This window comes from Nycticebus coucang, chromosome 22, assembly GCF_027406575.1.
Source record: "Nycticebus coucang isolate mNycCou1 chromosome 22, mNycCou1.pri, whole genome shotgun sequence".
NCBI lineage: Eukaryota > Metazoa > Chordata > Mammalia > Primates > Lorisidae > Nycticebus > Nycticebus coucang.
In genome coordinates, this window is record NC_069801.1 from 41,808,903 (window position 1) to 41,823,676 (window position 14,774).

At 42.0% G+C, this 14,774-nt stretch overlaps 1 protein-coding gene across 3 annotated transcripts in view; it reads right to left on the reverse strand.

The window, feature by feature from the left end:
* The window catches only part of TESK2 (testis associated actin remodelling kinase 2), a 176,508-nt gene that overhangs the window by 83,538 nt on the left and 78,196 nt on the right, over positions 1–14,774 (reverse strand). For all 3 annotated transcript variants that reach the window (XM_053575302.1, XM_053575300.1, XM_053575301.1), the window contains one exon: positions 5,854–5,975. In XM_053575302.1, the coding sequence (XP_053431277.1) occupies positions 5,854–5,975 (122 nt within the window). The remainder of the gene's footprint in view (positions 1–5,853; positions 5,976–14,774) is intronic.

Genomic DNA, 14,774 nt, shown 5'->3' on the forward strand with positions numbered 1-14,774 from the left:
GAGGTAAAAGGATCACTTGAGCCCAAGGGTTGGAGGTTGCTGTGAGCTATGATGCCATAGCACTCTACCCAGGGCGACAGATTGAGACTCTGTCTCAAAAAAAAAAAAAGAAAGAAAGAAAGAAAAGAAAAAGAAAAAGAAATCATAAGAGGGAGGGAGATAAAAGTAGGGAGCTTGGGGTCAAGAAACAGAAAACTGCAACAAAAGTTTAGCTCACTTGCCAGGAAGGCTATGTTAACCAGTGTGATGAAAATGTGTCAAACAGTCTATAAAACCAGTGTATGGTGCCCCATGATTGCATTAATGTACACAGCTATGATTTAATAATAAAAAAATTAATTAATTAATTAAAAAAAAAAAAAGTTCACCTCACTCTTACCTGCTGAGCACACAATAGCTCTGGCAGCAGAGGACCCAAGGCATGCCCAGAGGATTAGATGCCTACCATCTGGCAGATCAGGAAGATAGTCTTCCTTTCCAAGTAGACTTTCCATATCACAAACATAGTAATTTTAAACTTTTTCTTTCTCTTTTTTTTTTTAAAGCAGGAGATCCTTTCTTCAAAACTCTTAAACAGATATTCAATAGAAAACATAAAAAGTGGAGCTTCTCTGGCTAGATGAACTTGAGAGGGGAAGGGAAGCCTCATCTGCTCAGCATCCTCTCTCCCAGGGCCAGCTTCTGATTTTACATTCATAAAATCCTAAGGTTCTAAAGGATGGATTCTTCCCAATTTAAATTTAATCTCAATTTGGGGAAAACTCTGTTTCATATTTCTGCCTCAGCTTCTGCACCTACAAAAAGTGGGATTGCTGGATGATACAGTAGTTCTATTTTTAGTTTTCTGAGGAATTTCCATGCTGTTTTTCATAACAGCTGTACTAATTTACATTCCCAACAACAGTGTGCAAGTTTCTCTTGCCATCACTTGTCATCTTTCATCATTTGGCTAACAGCCATTCTAAACAGGTATGAAGTAATATCACATTGTGGGCTTGTGGGGTTTTTTGCTTTTTTTGAAATAGATTTTGCTGGAGTACAGTGGCACGATCACAGCTCACTTCAGCCTTAAACTTGGGCCAAGCAATCCTACCCCTTCAGCTTCCCTAGTAGCTAGGATTACAGACACACACATAGCTTCTTTTCTTTTCTTTCTTTTTTTTTTTTCCCATTTTATTTTGTTTTGTAGACACAGGGTCTCACTGTGTTGCCCCTGCTGGTGTTGAACTCCTGGCTTCAAGCAATCCTCCTGCCTCAGCCTCTTAAAGTGTTGAGATTACAGGCATAGGCCATCATGCCCAGCCTCATTGTGTTTTTAATTTGCATCTCCCTGATGATTAGTGTGATGTTGAGTATTTTTTCATGAACCTGTTGGTTATTCATGTGCCCGCTTTTGAGAAATGTCTATTCACATCCTTTGCTCATTTTTTAATTAGGTTATTTTCTTGTTATTGTTTGAGTTCTCTATATAATTTTGGATATTAACCTCTCATCAGATATTTGGTTTGCAAATACTTTCTTCTATTCCTCCAATATTTTCTCTTCTCCATTATTTCCTTTGCTATATGGAAGCTTTTAGTTTGCTGTAATCCCATTTGTCTATTTTTGCTTTTGTTGCCTGTGTTTTGGAGATCGTATCCAAAATAACACTACCTCTAGACCAAATGTCATGAAATTTTCCTGTTTCCTTCTAGCACTTCTATAGTTTTGGGTTATACAGGTTATACTACATAATAACTATATATGAAAATTTTGCTATTGGCTCAACACCTATAGCTCAGTGGCTAGGGTGCCAGCCACATACACCAGAGCTGGCGGGTTCAAATCCAGCCAGGGGCCACCAAACAACAATGACAACTACAACCAAATAATAGCCGGGCATTATGGCGGGTGCCTGTAGTCCCAGCTACTTGGGAGGCTGAGGCAAGAAAATCGCTTAAGCCTAAGAGTTGTAGGTTGCTATGAGCTGTGACATCATGGCACTCTACCCAGGACAACAGCTTGAGACTCTGTCTATAATGGAAAAAAAATTTTTCTGAGACAGTGTCTCATTCTGTTGCCCAGGCTAGAATGCAGAGTCCTCATCATAGTTCACAGCAGCCTCAACTCCTGGGCTTAAGTGATCTTCCTGCTTCAGCCCCCCAAGTAGCTGAGACTAGGTATATACCACCATGCCAGCTAATTTTTTTAGTTTTTGGAGCAGTGGGCTCTCACTATCACCCAGGCTGGTCTCAAACTCCTGGGCTCAAGTGATCCTCCCGCCTCAGCCTCCCAAAGTGCTAGGATTACAGGTATGAGCCACTGTACTGGAAAAAAATTATTTAAAGTCACCTTTTTATGCATTTGGCAGTCCAGTTCACAGTGAAGGGAAAAAGGGAAGGGAAGGGAAAAGGGAAGGGAAAGGGAAGGGAAAAGGAAAGGAAGTGGAAGGGAAGGGAAGGGAAGGGAAGGAAAGGAAAAATAGAAAGGTTAGCAAGAAATATACTAAAATGCTAATCATTTTATCCCTAGGTGCTAAGATTAAGGGTAATTTGATTTTCTTATTTAGGCAATTCAACTTTTTTTTTTTTTTAGAGACGGAGTCTCAAACTGTCGCCCTGAGTAGACTGCTATGGCGTCACAGCTCACAGCAACCTCAAATTCTTGGGCTTAAGTGATCCTCTTGCCTTAGCCTCCCAAGTAGCTGGGACTATAGGCGCTGCCACAACGCCCGGCTATTTTTTTGTTGCAGTTTTACTGGGGCTGGGTTTGAACCCACCACCCTCAATATATGGGGCTGAGCCACAGGTGCTGCCCTAATTTGATTTTCTTATTTTTGCTAACTCTATTTTCTAAATGTTTCTACAGAAATTATGTATCACTTCTGTAATAATAACAAACAATAAAAATATGATTTTAGCAATATGAAAATATGATCATCTCAAAACTTCCTAAATATTAAGTCAAGCCTCACTCATCCCACTCATCTCACTCTCAAACATGGTGGAAGCCCAAACCAAGTCTTGGCCACCAGTCTTCCTAAGCTAAACCGTTCTGCATCTTGCTATCAGTTACCCTGTCGGTTACCCTACTCAGAGTCCAACATACAGATCATAAAATACAAATTTCTGGCTTTATGCAAAGCATTTCTGAATAATTTTACCCTTCTTTCTTCACTTACCAATACTATCCTATCAAGTCCTCAGTTTTTTTAGGAGAAACCTGGTACAAAGAACCCAATGCTTGGAGTTAAAGACCCTGACCATTACATCTCTTGGCCCCAGTTCTTTCAATGGAGAATGTTTATGAAGACTAGATTTTTAAATAAGTAAATGCATTGAGCACACAAAAAGCCTTCAATAAATGACAATAATTATTGTCATTATTAACCAAATGAGATTTTATTCACCGATTTCTCAAAAAACTTTGCACATTTGTATCTGTACTTTATCTATCACTCTTTTGCTCCTTTCTGAGTTCCTTATCTTCTAAAATCCTATTAAAATTAAAGGTCCAGTTCAAGTCCCCTCCTATGGGAAGGCTTCCCTAACTCTGCCAAGTTAGTATGACCTCTCACTCCTTTGAACTTCTACAGCACTTACAATTTATTCTACCTAAATGGTGGTGTCTCAGTTGATACTTTAATTGTTTCCATCGATGTAAGTCCCCAAGCAGAGTGTAATTCCTGGCTAGCAAACACTCCATTTTATATACAACTTGATTTCTTTTTTTTTTTTGTTTTTTTTTTTTTTAATTTGGCCGGGGCTGGGTTTGAACCTGCTATCTCCGGCATATGGGACCGGCGCCCTACCCGCTGAGCCACAGGCACCGCCCTACAACTTGATTTCTTTCTGATGTCTCACATATAATCAGGTGTATACTAGATGGTCAAAAATGTGTTAATCTGGGCTTGACACTCATAGCACAGTGGTTATAGCACCAGCCACGTACACTAAAGTTGGCGGGTTCAAACCCAGCCTGGGCCAGCTAACCAACAATGACAACCTCAACAACAACAACAAAAAAAATAGCTGGGCGTTGTGGTAGGTGCCTATAGTCCCATCTACGTGGGAGGCTGAGCCAAGAGAATTGCTTAAGCCCAAGAGTTTGAGGTTGCTGTGAGCTGTGATGCCATAGCACTCTACTGAGTTTCACATAGTAAGACTCTGTCTCAAAAAAAAAAAGGTGTTAATCCGATTTATGGATTTTAAAGAAAGTGATCACGATAAAAACACTGGCTAAATATTTTTGTAGTGGACTATAAATTCTACATAAAGAAAGTTTCAAGGAAGCAGTGTAATTTAATTTCATGATTTAGCACCATTGACCAAATAGGTAAGCCATACTTTGTCACATCTCATTCCTGACACCACTTGTCAGGGCCCAAGACTGGCCAAGTCTCGGGCTGGCTTAACTATGTTCCGGACGTGAACGGCTAAGTTACCTTGCTCAGGTCTGTTAGATGCCTGAAGGTTATCTACATTAGCTGGAGAGAGAGAGAGAGTCTTAGAGAGAGTAAAGCAGTCTTCTCAGAACGATAGATCTTAGTCTTTAGCAGAGCTTGGTGATCTTCAGCAGAGAGACCCTGTGCTGGCGTTCTGCAGGCAGAGGAGGAGTCAGAGTAAGCAGGTCTGTGACAGAATGTGCATGCCCCTGCCTGCCTTCTCCTCCAGCTTAATATAAGGCTGATCTTGTGCCTCCTAACACCACAGGTGTAGAGACTGCCAATTCACCATTGCTCTCATCTCGCAAGCTCTCATGCTTGTTAGGAGAGCTAAATCCCTCTCCATGCCCTTTCCACCAACATATTCCATTATTGAGCTATATAGTTATTTCTTATAACTCTCACTCCTCCTAGCCATAAGCTATAGGCTGCTACAATACTTAAGCCATATGATTTCTCTCTAGTACAATTTAAATATATACAATAAATAAATGACCCTAGGTGGATAGCACTTTAAATTTTTTTTTTTTTTTTTTGAGACAGGGTCTCCCTATGTCACCGTTGGTAGAGTGTGGTGGCATCATAGCTCACAGCAACCTCAAATTCTTGGGCTTAAGCGATTCTCTTGCCTCAGCCTCCCAAGTAGTTGGGACTACAGGCGCCAGCCACAACGTCCGACCATTTTTTGTTGTTGTAGTTATCATTGTTGTTTAGCTGGCTTAGGATGGATTCTAGCCCACCAGCCTGGGTGTATGTGGCTGGCGCCCTAACCACTGAACACCAAGGCTCACTTTAAACTTTTCAAAGTGTCTCATACATAAGCCTTAATTAAATATATATTGAATTAAATTCTCTTATTTGGTCTCATTTGAAAATATATTTTGCCTCACTAACATATCAAAATAACAAAAGTGAGAAGGATTCTGATACCAATTACTAGAAAGTAATAATTATATAATCTTACTACATAAAAAATAATTCTCAAAGGCACCCTCTGTCTCGAGTGCTAAAAGTTAAGGGTAGATAGTTTGAGAGCATAATTTCACTTTTATTTTCATTCACTGAGTTAATTATGATTCCTCACAAAGCAATTAGGAAAATTATTAAATAAATAACATGAAGACCAGCCTCCTCTAGATAAATACTAACCAGCAATAGAAAACAACTGTTCTAATGAGCTGCTACTTATGTTCTAATGAGAATAAAGCAATTTGAGAGACAGAGGAAGTTGCTTTATTAAATGCAGGTAATTACCAGGAAATTATGTCTCAACTAGTAGGAAAAAGACCTAGAGTACCACTACACCCCAGCAAGATAGATTCAGCATGATAAATTTGAATCTGTCTTTTTAACTGTCAGTGCTATCCTAGCAAGTCTCCAACATTTTAGCTTTCTCACTGATCTCCAGAAGAAAGGAAAAGCCATTTTACCTAAGGATGTTAGGATGGGAGAGTCGATTCATGAGCTGCACTTCTTTCAACATGTTTGCCCGGTTACTGCTTAGTGTGTTCATTTTAAGAGCCATCACCTGACCAGAAGCTCGGTGGCGCACCTAGAAAATAAAACAGACCAAGAAAAGAGGGTCAGAGAGCAGCAGTTATACGTGAGGTCAAAGTCTCCAAATGTAGAACATGTCAAGATATGTTCGTGCCAGTTTAGATAAAATAGACAACCAATTACATTAAAGTCTCACTTCTATTAGGGAAGATGAATATGTTCATATTGTATTGGCCAGAAAAACATTGTTAGTAACATCTCAAGAAATTACATTTTTTTTTAATACTTCAGGGAAAAAATGGGGCAAGTTTTTAAGCTGCTTCCTTATGACTGACGTTGGTGAGTCTTATGATATGAACATAAAAATTCCCTTCTGTGGAACTTGAAGTGAGCACAAAAAAGACATATGAATAAACCTTATATAAAACTAATGAACTATAAAACTGTCATTATAAGACACTAACCCCACATACTCAAAGTCTCCCTTAGGCACCATAAAAATGTATCTATAAGGGCCAGACAAGGTGGCTCACACCTGTAATCCTAGCATTCTGGGAGGCCGAGGAAGGTAGATTGCTTGAGCTCAGGAGTTCTGCCTGCAGCAAGAGCAAGACCATATCTCTACTAAAAATAGAAAAAAGCTAGCCAGGTGTTTCGATGCAAGCCTGTAGTCCCAGCTACTTGAGAGGCTGAGGCAAGAGGATCACTTAAGCCCAAGCGTCTGAGGTTTCTGTGAGCTATAATACCATGATACTCTACCAAAGGCCACAGAGAGAGACTCTGTCTCAAAAATAAATAAATATATATATATTTATATGAAAAAAGCATTGCATGTTAAATATAGAAAGAAATCAGTGTGGGCGGCGCCTGTGGCTCAGTGGGTAAGGCGCCAGCCCCATATACCGAGGGTGGCGGGTTCAAACCCGGCCCCGGCCAAACTGCAACCAAAAAATAGCCGGGCGTTGTGGCGGGCGCGTGTAGTCCCAGCTGCTCAGGAGGCTGAGGCAAGAGAATCGCTTAAGCCCAGGAGTTGGAGGTTGCTGTGAGCTGTGTGAGGCCACCGCACTCTACAGAGGGCCATAAAGTGAGACTCTGTCTCTACAAAAAAAAAAAAAAGAAAGAAATCAGTGAAACTTTTAGAGCCAATATTGTAGTAACTCTACCCAAATAATCTTTTTTTTTTTTTTTTTTGAGACAGAGTCTCACTATGTCACCCTTGGTAGAGCGCCACAGCATCACAGCTCAGAGCAACCTCCAACTCTTGGGCTTAAGCGATTCTCTTGCCTCTGCCTCCCACATAGCTAGGACTACAGGCGCCCTCCACAACACCCAGTTATTTTTTTTGTTTATTGTGTTGTCATTGTTGTTTGGCAGGCCCAGGCCAGGTTCGAACCTGCCAGCCCCTGTGTACATGGCTGGTGCCCTTGCTGCTGAGCTACAGGCACTGAGCCCTATTTCACTCTTTAACCTCCAGAAACTTGAAATGACAATAGCCCCATAAGTTTAACATAGTCTTGGGGTTTTTTTTTGTAGAGACAGTCTCACATTTATCGCCCTCGGTAGAGTGCCATGGCATCACACTGCTCACAGCAACCTCCATCTCCTGGGCTTAGGCTATTCTCTTGCCTCAGCCTCCGAGTAGCTGGGACTACAGGCGCCCGCCACAACACCCGGCTATTTTTTGGTTGCAGTTTGGCTGGGGCTGGGCTCAAACCCACCACCCTCAGTATATGGGGTTGGCTCCCTACCCAATGAGCCACAGGTGCCACCCGGATAACATAGTTTTTAATAAAGGACAGATATCACTGCTTATCTTAGAACTCAAAAGAAATAATGTTTCAGAGTGGACAAGAGAATTAGGAAAGAGGGTCGGGCTAAACACTCAGAGCCACAAGAACCCTGATCAGAAAAACTAAAGCAGAACACTGGCTGCCCTCTTCCCTCTTCTAGATCTGTGAGTGAGATTTGGAACCCAACTCTCAGTACATCAATGATTCTGTTGTCCTGTACCTCGTGATTGACAAAAGAGAAGTAGCTTTCTTTTTCAGATCCTTCATGGATAAGTTAAAAGAAACGTTTATATACAAAAAGCTCACTGACAGTATTTTTCCAACTCTATTTACAGAAGACATCTGTGTTTTAATAAGGGCTCTCCATCCTTGTATTCCCATCATCTGAAAACTATCATGCTGAGTTTTTACCAAAATGTCTGCTTTTAAGAAAGTTTGATATTAAAATAATGTGTGAAATTCAGAGATAGCTCCATTTCAAACTAATCAGAAAAAAATTCCACTTCCTTAAAAAAGTGGAAAAGATATTGAACTTGTATATAACTCACTGCATTTTAGCTTTCATTTGTATAAAATATTCTTTCTCAGGCTGGGTGCAGTGGCTCACGTCCATAATCCCAGCACTCTGGGAGGCCGAAGCGGGCAGATCATCTGAGCTCACCAATTCAAGACCAGCCTAAACTAGATCAAGACCCAGTCTCCAAAAATAGCCAGGCGTGTGGCGGATGCCTGTGGGCCCAGGTACTCAGGAAGCTGAGGCAAGAGAAATCACTTGAGCCCAAAAGTTTGAGATTGCTGTGAGCTATGACACCGCAGTATTCTGCCAGGGGAGACAAAGTGATATTTTGTCTCCAAAAAAAAAAAAAAAAATTAATTAAATAAAATAATTCTTTCTCTTCTCTCCTTTTACCCTACTCCCCCAATTCTACTCATCTTTCAATGACACACTCAAATATCTCCCCGTTTGTGACACTTTAACTCTCTCTAGAAACTCTTCATGGTTTCTTTCTTTATACTACCTCAGAACTATATTCATAACACCAGTATAATACTCATCACATAGCTGTGTACATAAATATCTTCTTATGGTAGTAGGCTATAAAGTACCTTGAAATCAGGATCTACATTGTATTCATCTTTGTCTTGCAGTGCCTTGATGCTTAGCATATAAGGGCACAGTGAAAACAGTAGCAACAATAGTTAAACAATATTTCAAATATACTTCTCCCTTCCTTTCCCTTCCCTTTCCTCTCCCTCTTTTCCCTCTCTTTCTTTCTCTCCCTTTCTCTTTTTTCTCTTTAGTAGCAGGGTTGGGAGAATGAAATAAACAAAAAAATCTGGTCACTCCTTTCTGGAATTTATTGTCTGGAAAGGGGCAAACAGTACTATATGAGTGAGCCAGGCGCAATGCATCAAACCTGTAATCCTAGCACTCTGGGAGGCTGAGGCAGGAGGATTCCTTGAGGTCAGGAGTTTAAGACTAGACTAAGCAAGAGTGAGACCCCCATCTCTACTAGAAATAAAAAAGAATTACAGCTTGGTGACCATAGCTCAGTGAGTGGGGCACCGGACACATACACTGAAGGTCGCAGGTTCGAGCCTGGCCCAGGTCTGCTAAAACAACGACAACTACAACCAAAACATAGCTGAGTGGGCAGCGCTTGTGTCTCTGTGGGTAGGGCACCGGCCCCATATACCAAGTGTGGCGGGTTCGAACCTGGCCCTGGCCGAACTGCAATAAAAAAATAGTGGGGCATTGTGGCAGGTGCTTGTACTTCCAGCTACTTGGGAGGCTGAGGCAAGAGAATCACCTAAGCCCAGGAGTTGGAGGTTGCTGTGAGCTGTGACACCATGGCACTCTACCAAAGGCAATAAAGTGAGACTCTGTCTCTTAAAAAAAATCAAAAAACAAAACATAGCCGGGCGTTGTGACAGGCGCCTATACTCCCAGCTACTCTGGAGGTTAAGGCAAGAGAATCCCTTAAGCCCAAGAGTTTGAGGTTGCTGTGAGCTGTGACACCACAGCGCTCTACCGAGGACAGCACAGTGAGACTCTGTCTCTCAAAAAAAAAAAAAAATTTAGCCAGGTGTTGTGGCAGGTACCTATAGTCCCAGATATTTGGGAGGCCAAGGCAGGAAGATAGCTTGAACCCAGGAGTTTGAGGTTTCTGTAAGCTGAGCTAATGCCACTACATTCTACCCTGGACAATGGAGTGAGACTCTGTTGAAAGGAAAAAAAAAAAAAGAAAAGAAAAAAAGAGAGAAAGGAAGGACAGAAAGGAAAGGAAGGAAGGGAATGACCTAAGAGATTTCAGTTAAACCTCAAGGTATTAATAGACTTAGCTAGTTATTTTTTTTTTCTTTTAAAGTACAAAACAGACTATAGATGATGGGGGTCAGGGGGGAAGTACCATCAAATACTAGGGCCCATGGCTCGAGGCCTGTGGCTCAAGAGGCTAAGGTGCCAGCCACATACACCTGAGCTGGTGGGTTCAAATCCAGCTCAGGACCGCCAAAAAACAATGACAGCTGCAACCATAAACTAGCCGGGCATTGTGGCGGGCATCTGTTGTCCCAGCTACTTGGGAGACAGAGGCAGGAGAATCGCTTGAGCCCAGGAGTTGGAGGTTGCTGATGCCACAGAACTCTTATCCAGGGGGACAGCTTGAGGCTCTGTCTCAAAAAAAAAAAAAAAAAAAAATATATATATATATATATATATATATATATTCTGGGGCCCATGAAAAATGGAAAGTCTTCCTAAATGCAGGGAGATCTTTATTCCAAGTCATCAGATACAAAACTACAAAAATTAATTGGCTCTCAATCTACTTAGATTTTCAGAGTAAAGGGAAGGTTTGTTTCTGCTTAAATTTCTTTCTTTATAGATACTTTTTATTACTAATAAAAGGATTTCCAACAGATTTATATCTTTAAACATCTTTTAAAATAAAGTCCTCAAAAATTAAAAATATAGTATATAAAACCACTGTATAGTGCCCCATGATTGCATAAATATACACAGCTATGATTTAATAAAAAAGAAAAAAAATTAAAAATATAATTACTATCTGACAAAGCAATTCTACTTCTGGGTATATAACTCGAAATATTTAAAAGTAGTATCTTGAAGAGAAATTTGCACACCCACATCCACAGCACCATTATTCACAATGGCCAAAAGGTAGAAATGACCCAAGTATATACTGACAGATAATAGCAAAACAAAATAAAGGAGGGTAAAAGGAAAAAAATATATACATACAGTGCAATGAAATATTATTTAGCTTTAAAAAATAAGAAATTCTGACACATGCTGCAATATGGATGAACCTTGAGTACATTATTTAAAAAAGTAAAAGGCTTGGCGCCTGTAGCTCAGCGGCTAGAGTGCCAGCCACATACACCGGAACTGGCGGGTTCGAATTCAGCCCTGACCTGCCGAACACCAATGACAACTACAACCAAAAAATACCTGGGTGTTCTGGCAGGTGCCTGTAGTCCCAGCTGCTTGGAAGGCTGAGGCATGGGAATAGCTTAAGCCCAAGAGTTTGAGGTTGCTCTGAGCTATGATGCCACACACCCTACCAAAGGCGACATAGTGAGACTTTATCTCAAAAAAAAAAAAAAAATCATAGACGCAGAAAATACAACAGTGGAGGGCAGGGTATGGGGAGAGAAAGGAATTGACAGTTGCTTATGGGTGATAGAGTTTCAGTTTTGCAAGATAAAAATAGTTCTGGAGATTGCTTATACCACAATGTGAATGTATTTAACACCATTGAACCGTACACTTAAAAATCGTTAAGATGGTAAATTGTACATTATGTATTTTAGCACAATGAAAAATAACTAAAGTAAGAAAACAAAAAAAGGTAAAAAGGGCAGCGCCTGTGGCTCAGTGGGTAGGACGCCGGCCCCATACACGGAGGGTGGTGGGTTCAAACCCGGCCCTGGCCAAACTGCAACAAAAAAAATAGCCAGGCGTTGTGGCAGGTGCCTGTGGTCCCAGCTACTTGGAAGGCTGAGGCGAGAAAATCACTTAAGCCCAAGAGTTTGAGGTTGCTATAAGCTGTAACACCATGGCCCTCTACCCAGGGCCACATAGTGAGACTCTGTCTCAAAAAAAAAAAAAAAAAAAGAAATCACAAATATCATCAAGTAACAATACTAAATCACTAGAAAAATCTGGGCAAACAAGAGTTTCTCTTCCAGCATGGTGGTAGCCTCATGATTATACCATCACCCCATCAATTCCTCCAAAGTATAAATAAAAGGAAAATGAAAATAGGAGGCCGACCAGAAGACAGATAACTACATTAAGGATGGTCAAAAGAATCTTAAATTGCTGTTTAAAATTAGTGATGATAGGGCGGCGCCTGTGGCTCAGTGAGTAGGGCGCCGGCCCCATATGCTGAGGGTGGGGGGTTCAAACCCAGCCCCGGCCAAACTGCAACAACAACAAAAAAAATAGCCGGGCGTTGTGGCGAGGCCCAGCTGCTTGGGAGGCTGAGGCAAGAGAATCGCGTAAGCCCAAGAGTTAGAGGTTGCTGTGAGCCATGTGACGCCACGGCACTCTACCGAGGGCGGTACAGTGAGACTCTGTCTCTACAAAAAAAAAAAAATTAGTGATGATAGTCAACAAGAAAACACAAAATGGCATTATATAAGCAACAATCAAGAATAGAGTTTCCAGGCAGCGCCTGTGGCTCAAATGAGTAGGGTGCTAGCCCCATATGCCGGAGGTGGCAGGTTCAAACCCAGTCCTGGCCTTTAAAAAAAAAAAAACAATAGAGTTTCTGCTGGGAGCAGTCGCTCATGTCTGTAATCTTAGCACTCTCGGAGGCCGAGGTGGGTAGAATGCCTAAGTTCACGGGTTTGAGACCAGCCTGAGCAAGCATGAGACCCCCATCCCTAAAAAATAGCCAGGCATCATGGCGGATATCTATAGTCCCAGCTACTTGAGAGGCTGAGGCAAGAGAATTGCTTAAGCCCAAGAGTTTGAGCTTGCTGTGGGCTATGGTGTCACGGCACTCTACCGAGGGCGACAAAATGACTCTATCATGGCGCCAGCCACATACACCAAAGCTGGCGGGTTCGTGCCTGGCCTATGCCAGCTAAGCAACAATGACAACTGCAACAAAAAATAGCCAGGCATTGCAGTAGGCACCTGTAGTCCCAGCTACTTGGGAGGCAGAGGCAAGAGAACTGCTTAAGCCCAAGAGTTTGAGGTTGCTGTGAGCTGTGATACCACACCACTCTACCAAGGGCAACATAGTGAGACTCTGTCTCAAAAACAAAAAAAAGGCAGCGCCCATAGCTCAGTGGGTAGAGCTCCGGCCACATATACTGGGGCTGGCGGGTTCAAACCTGGCCCCGGACCAGCTATGCCAGGTAAACAACTGCAACAACAACAACAACAAGAACAACAAATAGCCAGGCGTTGTGGCGGGCGCCTGTCGTCCCAGCTACTTGTGAGGCTGAGGCAAGAGAATCACTTAAGCACAAGAGTTTGAGGTTGCTGTGAGCTGTGATGCCACGACACTCTACCAAGGGCAACATAGTGAGACTCTGTCTCAAAAAAAAAAGCAATAGTTTTCAACAGAGGTTATATAACACCTCATTTAGGAGGTACTTTGGGGTTTTTCCAGTGAAGTGTTTTAGCTGCTATCACAATGACTAGGGACAGAGATGCTTCACATCCTGCAAGGTATAGGATAGCCCTGTACAAAAAAGCATTTTTCCATGTGCTATATAAAATTCAAATGTCTTGGCAGACATTCATATAAATGGAGAACATATTTATAATTACCTGAGTTTAGATCTAACTCTATTTTACATAAAAACAAACTCATCTTGCATGGTTTTATGTATACCATATTTTCCAGGAAAGCAACTATATTGTAAATAGAGGAAAATTTGTTTTGTTTTTTTCTTAGATCATTTAGATAATTGGTTAATATTTCAGAAAATCTGATCACCAATAAAACCAAAAGTTTCTGCTCAGCTCACTGTAACACCTTTTCTATTTTAAGAAATGAAATGTTGGGCGATGCCTGTGGCTCAGTGAGTAGGGCGCCGGCCCCATATGCCAAGGGTGGCGGGTTCAAACCCAGCCCCCGCCAAACTGCAACAAAAAAAATAGCCGGGTGTTGTGGCGGGTGCCTGTAGTCCCAGCTGCTTGGGAGGCTGAGGTGAGAGAATAGCGTAAGCCCAAGAGCTGGAGGTTGCTGTGAGCCGTGTGACGCCATGGCACTCTACCGAGGGCGGTACAATGAAACTCTGTCTCTACGAAAAAAAAAGAAATGAAATGTTGGCTGGGCCTGGTGGCTCAAACCTGTAATCCCAGCAATCTGGGAGGCTGAAGCAGGAGGATCACTTGAGCTCAGGAGTTTGAGTCCAGCCTAAGCAAGAGCAAGACCCGATCTCTATGAAATATGGAAAAATCAGCCAGGAGCAGTGGTGCACATGCCTATAGTTCCAACTGCTCAGGAGGCTGAGGCAGGAGGGTTCCTTGAGATCAGAAGTTCAAGACCAGCCTAAGCAAGAGTGAGACCTTATCTGTATAAAAGACAGAAAAATTAGCCAGGGAGGGGGGCACATGCCTGTAGCCCTAGCTACTCAGGAGGCTGAGGCAGGAGGATCTGTGATGATGCCACTCCATCTAACTGGGTGACAGAGCAAGACTATCTCAAAAAAAAAAAAAAAAAGAAAGAAAGAAAGAAAGAAAAGAAAAGGAAAATCTTTTTTTTTTTAGAGACAGTCTCACTTTATCACCCCCAGTAGAGTGCTGTGACATCACAGCTCACAGCAACCTCCAACTCCTGGACTTAAGGCGATTCTCTTGCCTCAGTCTACTGAGTAGCTGGGACTATAGGCGCCTATGAGAATGCCCAGCAGTTTTTTGTTGCAGTTTGGCAGGGGCTAGGTTCAAACCCGCCATCCTCGGTATATGGGGTCGTTCGCCCTACCCACTGAGCCACAGGCATCACCCAAGAAAATCTTTTATCTTTTGGTCCCTACAATGTAGAATCATCACAAGCCTGCCATTACTTTACATACAC